The sequence below is a fragment of the Equus asinus genome, chromosome 20 (assembly GCF_041296235.1).
Source record: "Equus asinus isolate D_3611 breed Donkey chromosome 20, EquAss-T2T_v2, whole genome shotgun sequence".
In the NCBI taxonomy this organism is placed as follows: Eukaryota; Metazoa; Chordata; class Mammalia; order Perissodactyla; family Equidae; genus Equus; species Equus asinus.
In genome coordinates this window covers 44321994-44343638 of record NC_091809.1, presented here as the reverse complement: position 1 = coordinate 44343638, position 21645 = coordinate 44321994, and the positions used below count along the sequence as shown (strand labels likewise).

General features: G+C 37.4%; 1 protein-coding gene across 5 annotated transcripts in view; it reads left to right on the top strand.

Moving 5' to 3' along the window:
- The window catches only part of ARHGEF12 (Rho guanine nucleotide exchange factor 12), a 140228-nt gene that overhangs the window by 96159 nt on the left and 22424 nt on the right, over positions 1-21645 (top strand). For all 5 annotated transcript variants that reach the window (XM_044751665.2, XM_044751668.2, XM_044751666.2 and 2 more), the window contains 15 exons: positions 1377-1469; positions 3791-3901; positions 4203-4301; positions 6882-6924; positions 7226-7331; positions 7770-7907; positions 8402-8434; positions 8757-8871; positions 9529-9634; positions 11042-11254; positions 15976-16108; positions 16416-16451; positions 16777-16931; positions 17919-18065; positions 19125-19210. In XM_044751665.2, coding sequence (XP_044607600.2) covers positions 1377-1469; positions 3791-3901; positions 4203-4301; positions 6882-6924; positions 7226-7331; positions 7770-7907; positions 8402-8434; positions 8757-8871; positions 9529-9634; positions 11042-11254; positions 15976-16108; positions 16416-16451; positions 16777-16931; positions 17919-18065; positions 19125-19210 — 1614 coding nt within the window. The remainder of the gene's footprint in view (positions 1-1376; positions 1470-3790; positions 3902-4202; positions 4302-6881; positions 6925-7225; positions 7332-7769; positions 7908-8401; positions 8435-8756; positions 8872-9528; positions 9635-11041; positions 11255-15975; positions 16109-16415; positions 16452-16776; positions 16932-17918; positions 18066-19124; positions 19211-21645) is intronic.

The window sequence follows — 21645 nt, the reverse complement described above, 5'->3', positions numbered from 1 at the left end:
CATGCTGTGGTGGCAACCCACATACAAAATAGAGGAAGACTGGCATGGATGTTAGCTCAGGGCGAATCTTCCTCAGGAAAAAAAAAAAAAAACTAGTAAAAAAGGCAGAATCAAGTTTAGGAGATACAAATATATAGAGTTGCAACACACTTAAAGAGGAAAAACTACAGCTGCATCTTATTAACTTAGTTTATGACTTGTGGATCTATGTGCATGGTTTCAGCTATAGCTACTACGCAGGTGACTCCCATCTTGTCACAGCCTCACTCCCTTTGCTTACTCCAGAGCCTGTGTCTTCGGCTGCTGGCAGATTTAAGCCAAACTCATTCTTTTCCTGTTTCTTCCAACATTTTTATTTCTCTTCATACTGTATGATCTTTGATTTTAATATTTGTGGTCTTCAAGCGTCCTCTATTTTTTACATTATACGTTAATGCCTCTACACTGCCTTTTTCATGCTAAATCCAACTTTGTGAGTTGACAAATGGATGAGCTATTGCGTGGGAGTGAGGTCTGCCAACCTACAATTTATTTTTCACTTTTCTTATCTTTGTTTTTCTAGCAGTGTTCGTGTGATTTCTTCAAAGTTTTATTGTATTACGTCAATGATTTTCAACCAGGGGTGATTTTGTCTCTCGGGGGACATTTGGCAGTTTCTGGAAACATTTGTGGTTGTCATGACTGGGAGGCTGCTACTGGCATCTAGTGGGTGGGTGGAGGCTAATGATGCTGCTAAACATCTTGTAATTCACAGGACGTCCCCCGCAACAAAGAATTATCTGGCCCAAAATGACAACAGTGCCGGGGTTGAAAACCCTACGTTATGCACTTATGAAAATGAATTAAAAATGAAAAAATAGGGTTTAGTGACAGCTTTCACTTGTGTGACATTAATAGAAATCTTTGTATTAACCTCTGTGCTTTTCTTATCATTTCTACTCTTGTTTTTCCTTTGTCCTGTTGCCTTCATTCACTTTTTTAAATCTAATTTTTTTAAATTGTAATTTTTCATGTAAGCCAGCTTTATTTCTTTCTGTAACAAGGTGTAGATATCTATGAAATAATAAGTAAAGTATACAGAGAGTGATTAGATAACCAAAGATGTAGTGGGCAAAAGGTGTTTGTTATTTCCAGGGGAAACGTTTTTTTCCTCCCAAGAAACAACCAATATTAGTGTGGTTTTCTTTGCTAAAGTGGTTCATGGCCTTGAAAATTTGAGAACCACTTCTTTGAAAATAAAGTACTGTTTTAAAGAAAGTAAATACAAAGAATCCAGTCAGTTTAGAGAACTATGTCTTTTTGATGGTTTGGCCTCAGTCTTTCTCTGATTTGACCACTAGATAATTTTTCTGTTCCTTTTCTCTGAATGTTACCAGGATACTCAATCACTGATTGGGAGTCCCTCAACCCGTATAGCACCTCATATTATTGGAGCAGAGGATGATGATTTTGGTACTGAACATGAACAGGTGATGACATTTTTTTTTGTAAAACAAATTATTGGTTTTCTGAGATGTTTGGTTTGTTACAAAATGAACACTTACAAATTATATTTGTAAGGATTTGAAGCTGAATCTTAGAACTAAGGTTTTGGTTAATTGCTTAGATTAATTGCTTATTTTAGCTTTGAAAATAGAAATGACTTTGCTTTTAAAGCTGATAAAAAGTCATTGATGTATACCTAAGTATTTCATTTTTTGGAGGGGAGTGGGTATTATTAAATGTTTTTTTTTTTAATTTCAATTTCCATTTGTTTATTCATGGTATATAGGAATATGATTGGCTTGATTCTTATCCTCATTTCCCATGATCTTGCTAATAAGCTCACTACTTCTGGGAGCTTTTTGAAATAATTTTTTAGGATCTTCTACATAGACAACTATGTTTTTATTCCTTGTTCTTACCTTTATTGCACTGGTTAGGACTTCTAGTACAAAGTTGTGGTAAGACAGGATGTCCTGGCCTTGTTCCAGATCTTAGGGAGAAAGCATTCACTCTTTTATTATTAAGCATAATGTTAGCCACAGGTTTTTTGTAGATAGTTTGTATTAGGTAAAGGAAGTTGCTTTGCATTCCTAGTGTGCTGAGAATTTTTATCATGAATGTGGATTTTGTTGAATAATTGAGATGATCACGTAGTTTTTTAAATTTAGTCTCTTAATGTAAATTACATTGATTGATGTTAGTACGTTGAACCAGCTTTGCATTCCTAGGATAAACCCCAGTTGGTTATAATATATTTTCTTTTTTATGTATTGCTTGAATTCACTTTGCTGAGGATTTTTACATCTGTGTTTATGGGGGATATTGGTCTTTAGTTTTCTTTTTTGGTAACGTCTTTGTCTAGTGTTTTTTTAATTCTTTTTTGAGGAAGATTAGCCCCGAGCTAACGTCTGCCACCAATCCTCCTCTTTTTGCTGAGGAAGATTGGTCCCAGGGGCCGGCCCTGTGGCTAAGTGGTTAAGTTCGCGTGCTCCAGCTTTGGCAGCCCTGGGTTTCACCAGTTTGGATCCTGGGCATGGACATGGCAGTGCTCATGAAGCCATGCTGAGGCAGTGTCCCACATAGCACAACCAGAAGGACCTACAACTAGAATATACAACCATGTACTGGGGTGTTTTGGGGAGGAGAAGAAGAAGAAGAAGGAGAAAAAAGATTGGCAACAGATGTTAACTCTTTAAAAAAAGATTGGCACCTGAGCTAACATCCATGTCCATCTTCCTCTATTCTGTATGTGAGACACCTGACTCTGCATGGCCTGATAGCGGTACGTATGTCCGTGCCTGGAATCTGAACTGGCAAACCCTGGGCCACTGAAGTGGGGTGCGCAAACTTAACCAGTACACCACCAGGCTGGCCCCAGTCTGTCTAGTTTTGATAGTTTGTTAATAATGCTCTCCTCTTAGAATGAGTTGAGAAGTGTTCTCTTGTATTTTCTGAAAGAGATTGTGTAGAATTGGTATTATTTATTTAGATTAACTCTCTTCCCTACTTTTATTTAAGTGTGTAAAAGATTATATGGAAATTGGGATTCGAGGTTACCTTAAGTTTAGTAACTATACTGTTTTCTGTGTTCAGTGTAGTTAGGGAATATACAAGTATTCTAGGAGTTGCCTTACTTAAAATCATGCAACTCCATTTGCTGCCCCCATGTCTGCAATTAGCCTGAAAGAAAAGTAAGGCAGTTATTTCATTATGAGGCAAAAAGCCTGCCTTTACATTTTTAGAATTTTTGTTTAACTGTTTTATATACCGATTTGTAGACATCTGATCTCTTTGATAATCATCTTCTAAACTTGCATTCTTCCAAGATGGTCTTTCTTCCAACTTATCCTCAAGAGATTACTAATTTTCAGCAGGAGAGCTTCCATAGCCTATTGCTAATAAATTCTAGTGAAATTTTTTATCCCTTTTTTTGGTGAGGAAGATTGGCCCTGAGCTAACATCTGTTGCCAATCCTCCTCTTTTTGCTTGAGGAAGATTGTCACTGAGCTAACATCTGTGCCTGTCTTCCTCTATTTTCTATGTGAGATGCCACCACAACATGGCTTGATGAGTGGTTTGTAGGTCTGTGCCTGGGATCTGAACCCACAAACCCCAGGCTGCCAAAGCTGAGCACGTGAACTTAACCACTACACCACTGGGCCAGCCCTCTAGTGAAATTTTTAAAATCTCAAATTTTTTTAGGATAAAATCAAAATGAAATTTGGATAGTTATGTTTAGGTGAGCTTACATTACATTTTGCATTTTTGTGTTGGAGTTATTGATGTATAATTATTTCTTTTCTAGATCAATGGGCAATGTAGCTGTTTCCAGAGCATTGAACTGCTAAAGTCTCGCCCTGCTCACTTGGCTGTTTTCTTACACCATGTGGTTTCACAGTTTGACCCTGCAACATTGGTAATATATTTTCTGATTTAGCCAATTGAAAGCTCTTACACTGATTCCTATACCATAAAACTTTTTCATTTTGGCAAGATGAGTGGACAGACTTATTTCAGTTTTCTAAACACACAAGGATAGATGTGAAAGGTATTTAAAATGTTACTAATTTATTTTTTTAAAGACTTGGGTATATAATAATTACTACATTGTTTATGGTGATCTACTTGTTCCAAACGCTCCCACTCAAGAAGGATTTAGCAGATTACATTTTTCATGATTTGTCTCTTTCTCTTTTCCATTTCCATCTCTACTACAGCTCTGTTATCTCTACTCAGACCTGTATAAACAGACCAATTCCAAGGAGACTCGTCGTGTCTTCCTTGAGTTTCATCAGTTCTTCCTGGATCGATCTGCAGTAAGTTACCAAGTCAATATACAGTCCTTGCTTTAGTACATTGAATTATTGGCCCCTTGCTTTCAGTCTTCCCTCCCATGTTTTTGGACTTTATTGTGCTTTCTGACTTCTATATTACGTCTCACTTAGTGATTACTCTTGACTGTTGTTTTTTATCATTTCTAAATTAGTTGTAGGCATATGAATTCTCATAGTAGGTTTTAAGGGATTTGTATGTATATTTTGGTTTATACATGTGCATAATTAGGATGAGAGTGAAAAGAGAACACAAATGATACATGTATATATAAAAATCAGGATCCAAGGGATAATACTTTTGCATAATTGAACTCTGGTTGGCCTCTTTGAAGTTCAGAGGCACAAGTGTAACTGAAAAGTGGTGGAAAAGATCTTAGATAATAGTGTTTTATTTTACAAATAGAAATCTTAATAAGGTTTTTACACTAATAAGCTTTGTTACTAACCTTACTATAGGGTAGTAACGGGGAGCCCTGATGCTTCCTGAGTCATCAGCTGCGTGTCCCTGACGTGCTCACATTTGCGGTTCTCTTAGATGCCCGTCCACACCTCCCCTTTCCTAAAGCCTCCATCACCCCCTCTCCTGTCCTTTTCCCAGCTGATGACCTTGCTGTTTCTTTGAGAAATTTAACGTACACAGAAGAGAACTTCTAGCAGATTTATCTCCTACCTCCACCATCCCATATGCTCTGCCCTTTCTCCTGATGCTGTGAAGGGATTGTCCTGGCTTTTTCCTGAGGCCAGCTCTTCTCTTTCCCCACATGGTATTTCCTTATCCTTCCTCAAAGACCTTATTCTAGCAATTACCCCTCTTCTCTCCTGCATCATCAGCTTTTTGTTTTCTAGAATCATTCACATTAGCATGCAAACATTGTTACTTCTTCTGTCTTAAACCCAACAAACACGCACAGACACATTCTGGCTCCCCTGCTCCCTGTAGCTCTCACCCCATTTTCTCTGTATTCCTTTACAGAGTTGCTTACACACCTGCATATTGCGGAAGACAATGACCTTCTCAATGAGGCCTTCACTAACCAACCTACTTAAAATTTTCTCCCCGTCACTTTCTGTCACCTTTCCTGTGTTATTTTTGTCCATAGAACTTCTATTTTATTTATTTGTTTGTTCATATTCCCACTCTTATGCCCTAAACATAAGCTCCATTAGGGCAGATATTCTTGTTCTGTTTATTCACCGATGTTTCCCCAACACCAAATAGATCTTGGCACAGAGTGGCCACTTGGATATTTATTGAATGAATTAATTAGGGTTCTGATTATACTGCCGTTGTTTAATGATGTTAAGATAATTTGCCTCCATGATGAAATGGCAGTATATTGAAGTATATTTGAATCTCACAATTATTAAGAGAGCTCCATGCTCAGTCAAAACTTTATATTTTGCTGCTCATAATTTATAGAAGTTTATCAACGTAAAAGTGTAAGAACCTTGATAGATTTGCTAATTATTCTTTTATGCCACAGGTGGTATTTATTTCAAATAAATACCTACATACGGAAATGAACATTTAGGTACTTCTTTGCATTTGTGCTAGAAGTACTTTTAGGAAAGTTGATTTGAGCTACTGTGCAGCAGCTTCAGTTAAAGAGGAAGCTTTCAGATCCATTTCACTGTTCTTCAAATGAATATTAGAGATGTCATAATTTTTAGCATTGGCTTATTTTCAAGTGTAAAACCTTAGATCTTAGAGGAATTGTTCAAATTCTGGAAGTGTATGACTTAAGTAGGTATACAATACAAAGTAAACGTGCAGAAGTTAAGATAGTTCCTCTAAATGCAAAATAATGTTTTTTTCCCAAAACATTTCCCAAATTGACAGGAGGGAGAACACAACTATCTGGTAATGGGACCAGAAACTAAGTTATTATGGGAAAAATCCTAGCTAAGAAGAAGTAAATTTTGTGACACAGTCACCTTAGTTAGTTTAATAGTAGGAACTACAGATGGTTACTGGAGGTTTGAGGCTATGAAGCCTCCGCATTGGCCTCCAGTGCCTTCTCATTGGGAGTGTGTGTGCCTGTTGTGAGGCTGTTTCACTTCACATAGGAAAATGGTTGGGAATATCATGGTGTGTAGTGTGAGTATCTCAAATATAGCAGATAAAAATCATGGTTATAGATGAGTACATTTTTCACATGATAGTAGACACATATTTCACGTTTTACCTAAGTTGATTAAAATCATGTATAACTGATTATATTAACCAGTGATTCTAGAAAACCAAAGCCAATGCTCATTCATTCTGGAAAGCCAAAGCCAACAGGAATAAGTAAGGCACAGAGCATTCAGTCGTCTAGTAAAATGATTGTAGCTATTTCCTTTGTAACATGATCCTTCGGAAAAGGGCTTATATTCAAGTTTAGACAATAGAACATTCCAGAGTTGTGAGATTTGCATGGGTGGAACCCAATAAATGAACTTATACATGAGTATGCTTATAAAAATAGGTATCCAAGTTGTATCTCTTTTTATGCAAGTACTTGTATACGTCTTGAAAAGTCCTTAGTGCTGTTTCACTCTTTGTTTGCATTTTTGTTTTAGCACCTGAAAGTTTCTGTTCCTGATGAAATATCAGTAGATCTAGGTAAGTTTGAAGCACCAATATCCTGGAGAATTACATCTCTAGATACATAGCTGAGCTCAGCTCTAAAGGTTTGGTCTGTCACATGGTGACTAGTAGGTCATCTGAATCACAGCAGAAAGAGAGTCTGTAGTACATTAAGGGTAAATGAAATCTGAATTCTGAGATAAAATACATAAACTACGTTAAAGAACTTTTCTTTGTCTTACTGTAAGTTTGTACCAAATATCATTGATATGTTGCCAGTTATGGTGTGCAGAGTATACCTTTAGGTCAAATAATTCCTTTCCTTTTTTTTATACAGACAAAAGAAGACCTGAGCTTATTCCTGAGGATCTACATCGCCACTATATCCAAACTATGCAAGAAAAAGTCCATCCAGAAGTTCAGAGGCACTTGGAAGATTTTCGGTAAATTTGGTGGTAGATATAAGCTGATATGGTCATTCTGAATTAATTTTCTTATTAGGTTGGGAAAGGTTGCACGTTAAATCCTTGGCTTAGCATGTGGTCTTTATCACTCTTACTAAAACATCATGAGCATCTGGAGTCAAAGGGTTGGAGTGGTACTGAGAGGTCCATAAGTCCCGATTCCATACGCTTTTAGGATCTGAGCTCAGTCCTATGTCTATGCTGAGTGTGTTCCTTCAAGATAATGTGTTCTGTTGAGTGATTGCCTCTAGAATTTTTTTCCTCTGGTGTCCTAGGTTACATGGGCCCCAAAATAGAAAACTGTGACATTTTGCCTGTTGCTAGAAACTCACAGCTATGGAAACTCTGATGAAACATCTCCAGAGGGAGACAGTTTTTCTCTAGGCTACCTCAGGAAATTTCTCCCATTCCCTTTAGGCAGAAACGTAGCATGGGGCTGACCTTGGCTGAAAGTGAACTGACTAAACTTGATGCAGAGCGAGACAAGGACCGGGTAACTTTGGAGAAGGAACGGGCATGTGCAGAGCAGATTGTTGCCAAAATTGAAGAAGTGCTGTAAGTAATAAAAGTATCTGTAGACGTGCCCTCTCTACTGAGACATTAGTATGTTTAAAGTACACTTTGATCAAATTGAGAAGGGGTGTCAGATTGTGTATGTGGAGCTCTTTAGTGTGTCATAATACTTGAGAAACTGGAATTTTTTATTTTTGCTGATATTTTGGATAAAGTTCTTATATTTCTTTTAATGGGCATTGGTAAAATGAATGACTATAAAATTTCTAATTGATTAAAAATAGGTTGAATAATTAGTTTCGGTTCACAGGTTTTGGAAATATTTCTTGTTATAAAACATTTGTAATTGATGACATGAGTGTGAAAAGCATGTAGTTCCTTTGGGGGTTAGTGGGTTTTGGTATTTTATTCCAGGTGACAGGTTTAGGATGGGGCCCAAAGCATTTGGTTCCCTTCTGCTGTTTCAGGTATCTGAGTTTAATAGCAGCTCTTTTATTAAACTTCAATATTTCATTTTTAAATGTTTTTATTTTTAGGATGACTGCTCAGGCTGTAGAAGAAGATAAGAGGTAATAGAATTATTTTTTCCTAGAATTTTAAGAAAGAAAGAAACTATGTTTTCTCCTGTCGGTCCTAAATTATGATTTTTTTCTTTTAACTTAACAATGTAGACTAACTCCCTCTGGTGGACTGCGTTTCATTTGAGGAATATTCTAGTGTCTTGACTGGAATCTTTCTCTTCGCAGTGAATAGATAGTTCCTTATTTTCTTACTTGATGAATTATAGTTCTAAGAATTTCAGCATTGGAGTTTTGGGAGTCGTTTGATATCTTCATTCCACCCACCCTCCCTTCTCAGAAGTGTCATTTTACTTAATCTTTTCTCCTCCAGTTCGACAATGCAGTATGTTATTCTCATGTACATGAAGCATTTGGGAGTAAAAGTGAAAGAACCTCGAAATTTGGAGCACAAGCGGGGTCGGATTGGATTCCTTCCAAAAATCAAGGTAGAGCTGGCATAGCAGCGGCGGGTGCAGGGCTCTGTGCTCCTTTACGTTTGGGTGCAGTGCTTTCCTCCTTCTCAGTACTTGCTTCCCTGTTCTCAAGAAATGCAGAATCTAGTGAGAAATCTAGACGTATAAACTACTGTTAAACAATGTGAAAATAGCGGTTTATGTAGAGTGCCATCTCCGACTCTGTGATGGCCTTACACTTTTCCTTTTATGGTAGCTTTCACAGTTTGTAGTTATTTGTTTTTGTTTAATTTTGGTTAGATTGTGAAGCTCTATGAGGGCAAGGACCTCCTTCATCATTCTATCTCCAGCTTTTAGCGTAGTGCTTTCACATGTTATGAGCTTAGTAAATATTTGTTCAACAGATGAATGAATTGCTTAGAACAAGCTCCTAGTAAATGTTATAAAACTCCCTTTTTACTTTCCAAAATTGTCAGCTCTAAAGGGTTTGAAAAGACGCCTTGAGTTTGATGTATGCACAGTACTGGATGCCAGCCTCTAAATGAGTACTGTGTGTCTGTGTGTCTTTCATTTACACTTAACCAATTCCTTTCAACTGACCGTTAGAATTGCATTTCTATGTTTGAAAAAAACAAAAGAAATCTACTCTGTTATCTCTCTCTTATCTCTTTGATTGTACCTCAACTCTAGCAAAGTATGAAGAAAGATAGGGAAGGCGAAGAAAAAGGGAAGCGAAGAGGATTCCCCAGCATCCTGGGACCTCCAAGGAGACCAAGCCGTCATGACAACAGTGCAAGTATGTTGAGTTTGAAATGCTGCATTCCCACCATTCCGTGCTGACTTTATGTGTCATTTAGCTAGAATGAATTTTGGAGAAAAGTGTTCTTGAAATGATTCCAATGAACTTCCAGTGTGCCTTGTTTCCATTCAGTGTGTTATTTCTGAACTAAATACCCTCATGTGGCTACGTAATTGTTACAAACATCTTCTTTAATGGCAGTAGAGAATTCTATCAGTTGTCCATAACATATCTTTCTTACCCATTCTGATTTTGTTTGCATTCAAGTTCTGATTGTTAAATTAAAAAAAAAAGTGCATAAATAGCTCCACCATAATTTATTTAATCTTTTGTACAAATGTTACTCTCACACTCCATACTTCTGCAATTTTTCCACCTCTCCATTGTGCTTTATTTCCTGATCTCACTCCACCCTCAGGCCTAATCGGGAGAGATCAGCTCACTAGAGAGGGCTGCAGGAGAAATAGGGATAGTGGTACTATGGGGAGGGAAACTAGGTTATGTAGTGGTCCTCAACTTGGGCAGTACCACATTTGAAAATACTGACGTGGTTGGAGTGGTGATGGTGTTGTGATAGAGTGGTACTGACTGTCTCACACATTGAAGAATTCTTAAATACCAGTAGTGCCCATTGTTGAGAAACACTGAGAAGATGAAGGAAACTTTTGGAGAAGAGGTTGAGGAGAATGGAGCATTTCACACATGCTCACCATGAGTTCCAAGGGATACAGAAGAAGAATTTTAGGAATTATAGGAGGAAGAGTTTTAGGATTAGGGATGTACAAAGCTGTGTGAGGGATGTATGAGGAACCATGACCTGAGGGTCTTGAGCTTCTCATGGTGACTGATGTGAACAGGGATAATGAGCAGGATAGGGATAAGTCTGGAGTGTCTCTGAGGCATATTGTGATGAAGAAGTTGTGAGTGTTGGGGAGATGTGGGGTAGGGGCTTGCTAAGAGCTCACAGAGCTACAAGGCTTCATCTTCACTGTTACAAACGACTCCAGCTCCATATGCACCTATCTCAGTCTCTCAGTGTTCCCTCTTCCCCACCCACCATTGCTCTCCTTGTCTTCTCTCATGACCCTTCTTCCTCTACCTCTTCTCTCCCCTCATCTTCTACCATCTCCCTCCTTTTTCTCTTCATCCTTCCTCCACCTTCCTCTGTCTTTCTCTCTCTCTTTCTTTCTCCTCCAACTCTCTCCCTCTCTTTCCTTCTTTCCTTCCTTCCTTCCTCTCTCCCGCCAACCCTCTTTCTTTCTATCTGTCCCTCACTTTGTGTAATAATTCAACTTACATTTTTTTAGAGCCCACCATATTTCAGACATTTTTCCAGATCCTTACATCATCTTTTTTTTTAAGCTGTTTTGCAACACAAATTGTTAACCATTGCTTCGTGTTCAGTTGGCAGAGCCATGGAACTACAGAAGCAGCGCCACCCTAAGCACTTATCCACACCCTCATCCGTGAGTCCTGAACCTCAAGACCCTGCTAAGTTGCGCCAGAGTGGCTTAGCAAGTGAAGGAGCAGACGCTGGATACCTGCCAGCCAATTCCACGTCGTCTGTGGTTTCAGGGGCCACTCTGTCCCAGGAAGGAGGGAAAGAAAATGATACTGGTGAGCTAATGCTGTAGTTCAACTTAACTAATATCAAGATTTTAAAACAATCACATTAACTAGGAATTTAGAGGTATATTATTTTAATCAAGACTGAATCCCAGTTTAATTTAGTTTTAACATTTTAGTATTCTACAACCACTGACAAATCTATGCTGAATGACAATTTTGAGTTCTTATCCATTCATAAAGTAAGTATTGAACTCTCTGTCAGGCATTAGCTTTGTACCAGATGTTAGCAGACATAGATTCTTGCCCCATGCGCTCAGTCTCCTGGGGAGATAGTCACACAAATAAAAAATTCAAATTGTGCTGAGTCCAGTAGAGGAAAAGGAAAGGAAGTTTTGAGAGGACTGGTCAGTAGTTAGAGGCAGATGTTGGGGGCGTCTAAGGAAGACTTTTTAAAAAAAAATTCTGAAATACTGTAGATTTCTTTTAAATGCTAAGGGGAAGCCAATTGAGAGGAAGAGGTTGAAGATGCAGGAGATAGACTGTATAACCAATAGAACATAACTTCAAGAAGGAGAGAGGAGATGAGATGCAGACTGTATGTGAAGGGCAAGGTTATTAACTGAGAGAAAGTTTAGTGAGAAGAGCAAGGAGATTTGAAGAGTAAAGAAAGATATGAAGTAATTGTAGATAATTGGGGAAAGAGATTTTTGCCATATTTCTTCATACTTGTTATAATGGGATTCTTAAGCAACTGAACTGGGAGAATAAGGTGGTTTTACTTGGAGGAGGGAATGCCTATCCATTTTGGTGATTTTGGAAGCAATTCAATTTCTGACATGGAAAGATCAAGGATAAAGCTGTGGGAGTGGTCACTGAGGTGGCGTAGAGGAGGTTACTAGAAATGAAGAAGGTAAGGAACCAAGGAGCCAGGAGTTCTAATACCTTAATAATATCCATGGGTTTTGAGGTCACCTCATGTGACATTAGCATGGAGAGGAAAACAGCCAGTAGCGAAAGGTTCAGTGTTGCTAGATGATTGTTGTGAGGAGGGAGAATATGTGATAATACTCAGAGAGTGAGAGCCTCAGTGGAGCAGGGGATTTTATAAGAAGACAAGATAATGACCTAAAAGTAGTATTGAGGAGCAAGAAGGATGTGCATCTCCTCTGTACCCTGAAGTACACAGTGTAGGACAGAAAGATCAGTTTCTATTTAAGAGGGCTATAGCAGAACAGGTAATCCCCATGGGATAGACAGGTTTTTATTTAAGACAAAGAAGTAGGGGTGACATTTGTAGAAACGTCTGGAGATTTTTGTCTTATATGGAATTCTGAAGATGTTGGATTGGGTACATGAATTAATTCATGGTTCCCATGGCTCATTGAAATAAAAACATGGTAGGTAAGAAATAAACAAAAGCCATAAAGAGAAAGGAAGTTGAGGAAGAGAAGATGTTATCAATGAATAAGAGATTGCAACAAATTTTTGGAAGATTGAAAGTGGACAAGAAAGGTTTGATAGTTAAAACAACATAAAGGAAGCTGGAACCCATAATTTGTGTAAGGAATCCAAGGTGGGGGCAGTCTCCCCATTAGAACTCTGGGGAGATTTTGGGCTCAGAGTTGGCCTGTGTTACGGAGTGCACGAATAAGAAATAAAGCTGAAAATTAGGAATTGAAGGTCTGTACTCAAAACAGTGTGTCAACAGCTTCTGGTCCTTGCATTGTGGCATGCAGGCAATCTGCCGTTTGTGTACCAGAGGAAAACGAGTGTGTCCTCTTTTTAGAGAAGTTGAATGAATTGTGTAGGGAGAGTTAGGTCCTCCACTATATTAGTGCCCTGGAGTCCTAACATTTGGGGGCCTAAAGCCTGACAGTAGGTACACCAAGGTCTCACTCTGCTCAGAGAGCTCCCAGCTGAAATGGACCTACTTCCATCTAGCAATGAAAGAAAGCCAAATGAGCAACCTGGTCTTGCATTCTTAAATATGAACAGCATTACTCACTCTTCGCAAAATTTGCTTATTAGAGTTAAAAGCTAAGAAAATGCATAAAGCTAAGCATATTAATGACACACAAAAGAGAATATATAAACAACAGAAAAACTGTCCCTAGCAGAAAACAGTAATTTAGGTAATAGACAAGAACCTTAAAAAATACCTCTAGGGCCAGCCCAGTGGCGCAGCAGTTAAGTTCGCGTGTTCCACTGCAGTGGCCCAGGGTTCGCCAGTTCAGATCCTGGGTTCGGGTAGGTACACTGCTTGTCAAACCATGCTGTGGCAGGTGTCCCACATATAAAGAAGAAGGAGATGGGTACATGTTCCATGTGGATGCATGTTAGCTCAGGGCCAATCTTCCTCCAAAAAAAAGAAAGAAAAAATACCTCTAAATTAGATAGTATACTTGGGAAAATGAAAGACGTTATCATATCTATAAAACAAGAATAGGATGCTATGAAAAAGAAGCATTCAGAAATCAAAAAACATTTTAATGTAACTGTTACATACAATACAATAGCTATTGTATTAGTTATCAATTACTTTGTGATAAATTACCCTAAAACTTAATGGCTTAACACAAAAAATATTATCTCACATTGTTTGGTGGGTGAGGAACTTGAGAGCAGGTTAGCTGGGCAGTTCTGGCTTGAGCTCTTTCATAAGTTGCAGTCAAGATGTCAGCCGATCATCTGAAAGCTCACCTGGGGTCAGGAGACCTGCTTCTGTGCTCGTGTAGGTGGCTGATGGCAGGAGGACTTAGTTCCTTCCTGGAGGCCTCAGCTCCTCACCTCATGGGCTTATCCGTAGAACTGCCTGAGTGTTCCATGACATGGTAGCTGACTTTCCCTGAGTGATCCAAAAGAGAGAGCAAGAAAGAAGCCTCAGTGTCTTTTATGACTTAGTCTCTGTGGGTGTACCCGGTCACTTCAGCCAGTCAGAAGCAAGTCACTAAACCTCACCCACACTCAAGAAGAGGAGAATTAGGCTCACCCCTGAACGGAGGAATATCAAAGAATTTGTGGACATGTTGTCAAACTACCACAGCTACCAATAATTACAAAAAAAGAGTAGTCCCTAAAAATAAAGGAAATATTTCAAAATGTGTATCAGAAATATTAGGAGATAGAAATTGGAGAGAGACGAATTATGTAGAGAACCACTACAGAGGTGCAACATTTGTTTCTTTGACAAAATATCTGCAGAGGACACGAGGAGAGGCAGTTAGAGAAATGGCAGAAGAAAGCTTCCAGAGTTAAAAAAGAATACATGTAATAATAATAATAAAAAGATCTATACCTAAAATGTCTTTGGAAATTTCAGTGCAGTAGAGATAAAGAAAAAGAATCTTAAAAACTTTTAAGAGGAAGAAAATGGGGATTATGTTCTCGTTAGAACACTAGGTGCCAGAATACAAAGGAGCGATGCCCTTAACTGCTGAAAGAAAATGGTAGTGAGCTTAGAATTCTGTATCCATCCAAACTATCAAAGATGAAGAAAGATGTAAAGACATTTTTTGATATGCTAGGTTTCAGAATTTAACTAAAATGTGCCTTTTCCTTGAACATTATTTGAAGATACACACTCCAGAAAGCTGAGAGGAAAAATTAAGAACAAAAATGTCGTGGGATCCAGGAAGCAGGGGAAACAACCTGGGAAAGTGGTGAAGGGCAGTTGTAGGATGATAGTTGTGTCACAGGCCAAGGGAGCAGCTGCTCCAGATTGGAACCCAGGAACATAGTGGGTAAGAAAAAGGGAAGTTTTAAGCAGTTGATAGTATGATGCAGCGGCTGAAAAAATTTGAGACTCAATAAAGTAATTGATGGAATATATGACTTTAATGTAATAAACATTCTATTTCAAGTGGCCCAGGAGTTGTGTCATTGGACTAGTAGAAAAGAAAACATAATCCTAACTAACATACCTCTTAACCTAGCAAGAATAATATGTTTATGTGTGTTGTACATTGTACATGACAGTATGTGTATTGTCACAATAATGTAAGCAGTCTATTGGTTTTCAGACTTTTAGAGTCAACCTAATAGTCAGAGAACAGAATATTTAGTTACAGCTGTAGATCAGAATGGAAATATAAAACATCCTCTTAATGATATGAGTCAACGTGTAGTTGAAAGAAATGAAAGGTAGAAGTAAAGAAATATAATTAAAGGGAAGGATATGGACACTAAATACCTAATTTGATGTAGAAGAGAGTTAACACAGTAACTCCTTGATGGAACAAAAATACAGATATAATTCTGTTGTTTAAACTTAGGTAATAACCAGTAACCCAATTAGTAATAGGAAGATAATTATTAAACATTGGGAAGAAATGGGGGGGAAGTGAAGGTGGGAAGTATAAGTGAGCCAAATGCTCAGAGGAGGAAGAAATAGATACTACCTAAAGGTAATAAGTCAAGACAAATAAGTGGAGGTTTGTATTTTGAGGTGGACCACTGTAGTAACTAAAATTTGAAGGAAAAAGGTTGGCACTGGAGTAGAAAAGGAGAAGGTAAGATGTTTCTCCTCATCTCATGCTCTTCTGAGTGGTCGCCATGTCTTAAGAAAGCTGCTTAAAAATGATTTTCCTGTTTATTTTTAGTGTCTTTAAAATTTTTACATAGTAGAATTCTGGTTCTAGCTAACATGCAGTTGTTTAAATAAGAATGTGGCTATGGATTAGGTTGAAGCTCTTTTGAGGACTAATTTTTTTGTAATCATTGTCTTTATTAAGTATTAACACCATGTGAATGTCTGACTTTTGTCTTTTCAGGATCAAAACAAGTTGGAGAAACCCCCACATCTGGAGACTCCTTAGACGGCACACCTCGTACTCCCAATACCATCTTTGATTTCCCACCTCCTCCATTAGACCAAGTGCAGGAGGAGGAATGGGAAGTAGAAAGGTAATTCAGTCATATCTTAGGGGGTTTAGGACATGGCTTAAAGTTTTTGATTGTATAGGATTCCTATACTTCGTAGCGTTTTTTTTTCCATATGTGATTTTTTGGGGGAAAGAACTAGAACTTATTGGTAGTAAATGTTAGATAGGTACTGAAATGTTTTTCAGTTTCTTTGATATTAAATCATTACAGTGTCCAGAAGAATTATCTATTAGCCACTGTAGTTTAACCCAGTTTTGAATATCTTTGGCATTAATTTCTCGATTACCATTTTGTTTTCATGTTGACTCTTTATTCTCCATTGTTTTAGGGTGACTGAACACGGGACACCAAAGCCCTTTCGAAAGTAAGTAATCCTAAAGTAGCTTTCAATAGAGGCATATTTTACGAAATATATCTTTTTTCCCTAAAGTTCTGATTTTAAAGGAAAAGAAACCCTGTACATGAATCTGCATAAAAGAAAGTTTTTGGTAAACACACATGATTCAAAAGATATTTTTAGAGATGTATATAACACACGTAAAGCATCTTGTAGGCAGGGATGATGTTTCAGGCCCTGTGCTAAGAAATATTTCAGAAATCTGACTGTTTACTGTAATGTAAAGACTCGCGCTATTTCCCATTGTCCACCTGAGGTCCTCAGATAGAATTCATCTTTTTTTCTTCATTAGGTTTGACAGCATAGCTTTTGGAGAAAGTCAAAGTGAGGATGAACAGTTTGAAAATGACTTAGAGACAGATCCACCCAACTGGCAACAGCTCGTTAGTCGGGAAGTGTTACTGGGACTAAAGCCTTGTGAGATCAAAAGACAGGAAGTAATTAATGGTGAGTTTAATTAGTTGTTCTTGTTCACCTTTGTTGAGTTTTATTAGAGTAAAACAAACCCCTGAGCCTTGGAGTTTGCTTCGAAATTTCTGCTAGCCTTATGCTTTAAACAAAGAGGAAATTAAACTAGGTAGATGATCCTTGAACTTTACAACTCAAAAAATGCAAATGGTTCTGTGATTCTTATTGATTTAAAAGGAAAGGTGTTTAGCCATCAGGATGTTTAAGATTCATAGCGTTACAGATCTTAAGCTCGAAAAATCATTGAGACAACATTTGTCCCATCACTTGACTTTCAGGCTAAGTCATTTTTATGTATAGATTATAAGTGAGGAAGCTGAGGCTCAGGGTGATTGGTTGAATTAGTCAAGACTCTATAGCTGATGAGCGGTAAGGAGAACACTAGGGTCCAGGTCTTTCTTTATCGTAGTGCAGTGTTCTGTATTTTACGCTAGCATGTATGTGACAGATGTGACATGGATGCTGTACCCTCTACCATCTTTAGGATGTGATTTGAATAATTATCCTTCTTGTCTCTGATAACATTGAGACATGGTGAAATTACAAGTCTGGCCTCAGAGTTAATGATTTATAGGCAAATTAGGTAACCAAAAGTACTGTTGTTTCTGAAGAGGGCTCCATTTAAAGGCTACCTGATGTTTGGGCTTACAGTTTTCTGATGTTGTAGTTCTGATTGGTGGGTACTATTATAAAAAGACACATGGATTTTGGAGTACATTGTTAACTTTTAAGTACAAAATAGTTTTGAATGATATTTTTCATTTGCCAGTATTCAACTCTTAGAGCCAGTTTGTAGGAGAGTTTCATGGAATCAAGAAAGTGACTTCAGAGATACTACATCCTTTCAGAACTATCAATAATTATCACATAACTCATTTGCTACTTAATTCCAGCTTACGCCTATGTTTGGTCCCATGGAATTATTCTAAGTAAGGTAACGTTTCATGTTTTTTTTTTCCTGCTTAGAATTGTTCTACACTGAAAGAGCTCATGTTCGAACGCTGAAGGTTCTTGATCAGGTCTTTTATCAGCGAGTGTCCAGAGAAGGAATTCTGTCACCTTCAGAACTACGGAAAATTTTTTCAAACTTGGAAGATATTCTTCAGCTTCACAGTAAGAGAAATTGACTCTGATCTTTGTCCCTAACATTTCCAGTAGATAAAAGATTGTGAGTATGTATAGGAACCATAGCAGTAAAATCTTGTAAATGTATCCATGTTAGCATTCCTGAAATTATATAATTACATGTGAGTGCGTAACATAAAGAAAGAAATGATTGGATCCTGAATATCTTCCCCCCAGAAAATGCAACAATATCTTCTGTTGTATACAGTGTTAACACAGGACTTAGGATGTAAAGTCAATGTCTAAGTTTAAAAATATGAATATGGAAACTTCCTATCAGTTACAGTATATATGTTTTTAAAAATATATATCCCATATGGTAATACATGTGTAAATATATTTTATAAATAGTAATATGTAGTATATAATCCCAGGGTGGGATAGATTTCAGGAATTAAATTATTTTATTGTTATTTTGCTTGGAACACTTGAGTAAATATATAAAAAATTCTACCTTGCTGGCTTTCCAGGAAGGAAATTTCAGACTTTTGTAGACAGTAGTATGAGTTCCTCTTGTTGTAAGTCAGTGTTTTCTCTTTGACCCTTAATTTTAGACCTTTCTTGCATCAAGGGTGCCATCACCACCTACCAACACCTGCCCACCAAATTGATGCCTTTACTTCTTTGTAGGTGGCCCTAGGGTTCACCAGCATGTACTGACAAGTTCTGGCTTGATGATACACATTGCCTGTGAACATACACATTTTGAGAGGAACAGTGGGCAGAATCACTACTGTTTAAATTTAAGTTCATTATGAGCATGGTTATAGTGGAGTCTTGACATTAAATGCATATTTGATACACCTACACTGTATGTAATGTGCTAGTTTCCACATTGTTTTATGCGTTGGCACCTGTTTTTCAGATAGAGCTCACAGGTAGCTGGATGTGTAAAAAATTGTGTTCAGATTTATATTTAAGGAGATATTAGAAGCAGCTGCACTACTATGAAAATCCTTTTTTTGAAAATTTAGGTTCTTGGTACTACCTTTAACTCAGCCTGAAATGAGTGTATACTTAATTTTTTCTATTTTTTCCCCTCCTTAGTTGGATTGAATGAGCAAATGAAGTCTGTTCGAAAGAGGAATGAAACTTCTGTTATTGATCAGATTGGGGAAGATTTGCTGACCTGGGTAAAGAAATTTGCTGTTTCATTTTATTATTTTTATAGACACTTGATGATCAGATTAAAGGTTAAATAACTAACCTTTCCAAATATGCAAACTCATCCATTTTGCAAAGCTAGTGTAAAGATGAAGGAGTCCAAATATGTCTTCTCTTGGTTAATGTCTTCTAAGTGCTCAAACTAAGTGCTCTTTTTTCCATCAAATTAAAGATACTAGTTCTTTGTGTTTAAAGAATATGGAGTAAAACAGATGTTGATAAAAATAATTTAACTGATATAGAATTTTAGCTATCTTCTGTTATCCAAATCTCAGAATTGTACTGTAAAACATAATTGTAGATCCAGAACTACCATCACAAAAGTAGAAAAGTAAAAATTAATCTTATTTGCAGTATAAGGAGAGTGTTCAGAGACTATAGTAGCTGTTTGTCAAATTCTGTTTATCTTTCTCTCTGACTGTCGGTGTATATGCCATAATATATACTTATGTGCCAAGTATTGTTCTTGGTGCTGGGAATTCAGTGGCAATCAAAACAGACATAGCTCCTGCCCTAGTAAAGCTTATGATCCATGGGAAACAGTCATTAGTTCTTTCAAGTGTGATGAGTGTTACAGAAAGGAGGGAGTACAGGTTTTTATGGGAAATATAGCAGGGAGATCTAAACTAGAACATACAGAAAGTCTTTCCAGGGGAAAGTGGGTTTGATCCAGACTTTTAAAGAAAGTACTGTAGTTAAGGCTATGAATACTAGTAAAGTATATAAAGTAGTTCTCAAAATCTTAACACAGGTTGAACAGGAACTGTTTAGATATGCCCACAGAAATTTACTTCACTATGTAGGCTGCTTGAGGACATGCCACAAGATTTTGGTAGTTCTACAATAATAAATATTTAAAAGATTAAATACTAGACAGTTGACTAAAACAATCTTCAGCTTACTCCTTTCGTTGATGGTGAGATCATAGCTCAGAATCTACTAGTCTAATAGTAGATCCCCTTTTAGCTGCTTGATTCAGGGAACAGATCAAGAAATCATAATCCAGTCTCGTTTTGCGTTATTGAACTTTCCACAGCATTTTCTCCCTCGACTCACTCTCACATGATTGTTATTCAGGAGATTCATCTTCCTTGAATAGTGCAGCTTACTCTGTGGCTGCTCTGTGCTGTGTGATTCGTGGTGTTTCTTGATCGCAGTGCAGCAATGAAAGTTATAACTGAGTTCTGTTGGCTTGGCAGCACACTACTCAACTTGAAACAGAAAATGTGTAGTGTGACCGAATATAGCATTGATTTTCATGTCAAATTTGGATTAAAAAGTTGGAAGTCATATGGACTTAAGATATAAATCTTGATTCCTAAACAGTTTCATTTGCATCTCGTATAAAAAATGTTTAACAGCAAGTGTCAAGTGAGATTCATCATTAGTAAGGTACAGAAGTACATTTGGTCCTCTTATCACAGTCCTTTGGACTGCGTAAATCTACTATGTGGTAAAATAAAGTGGAGAAACCTGTTAACAGAGTGAGACAAGAAATTTATTTTAGAATATATAAAAAGAATTGTATTCTTGGCTAGTGTGATGTACCTATAAAAAGTTGAAGAACAGCAGAATGGACTAACCAATTTGGTTAGTAACTGTTAGGTACAAAGGGTTAATTTAGGGCAAAGCATTGGCCAGTAATGGTAAAAGCAAAAATCATGAATAGACCTTTATACTTACTCTATTTTTTAAAATAGTTGTGGAGAGTATTTTTTCAGTATTGGTCCCTTGAGATCACCTTACTTCTATTTAAGCTACTTATAAAACTGCTGTAAAACTGCTCGAGGTTGGGGGCGTCATCTTTCGTAAACCCAGCTGCTGTTAGTATTTGACTAAAATACCAAAAATGTGGCCAGTTTCATCTTTAAGTATTTTGAGTGTCGTATTTGTAATACAATAAGACTGTAACGGTAGAGCAATCTGTTCAAATATCACTTTGTGTGCCCTAGTTGGAGAAGAAAATACTCTGACTTTATCTACAATGCACTGCAAAACGATTTTCCACAAAGTATCTTCATGTACAAACTTTTGGAAATATGGCTTTAAGTGGCAGATTGTATGAAAAGCTTCTTTGTAAACCATAAAGCAATTATTACAAATGTAAAGATGGTTAAAAACTAATTTGCTCCATCTGTATTTATATGAGTACCTATTATGTGTGAAGCACTTGTTAGGTGTTTTATAAGAAACTTTAAAATCATGGCATATTCAGCCTTGAATTTATTAATTAAAAAATAACAGTAAAAAGTATAATTTTCAACAAAAGAGGTTCATAGGCTCATGGGTCTCCCCCAAGAGAGAGTCAAGGCATGGAGCTCCAGCCTCTGCAAAGGCGAAGCAGCAGTGATTTAATTTTATTGTGACCCAGAAAAGTTATGACTGCCCTGGGTTTCATAGTAAG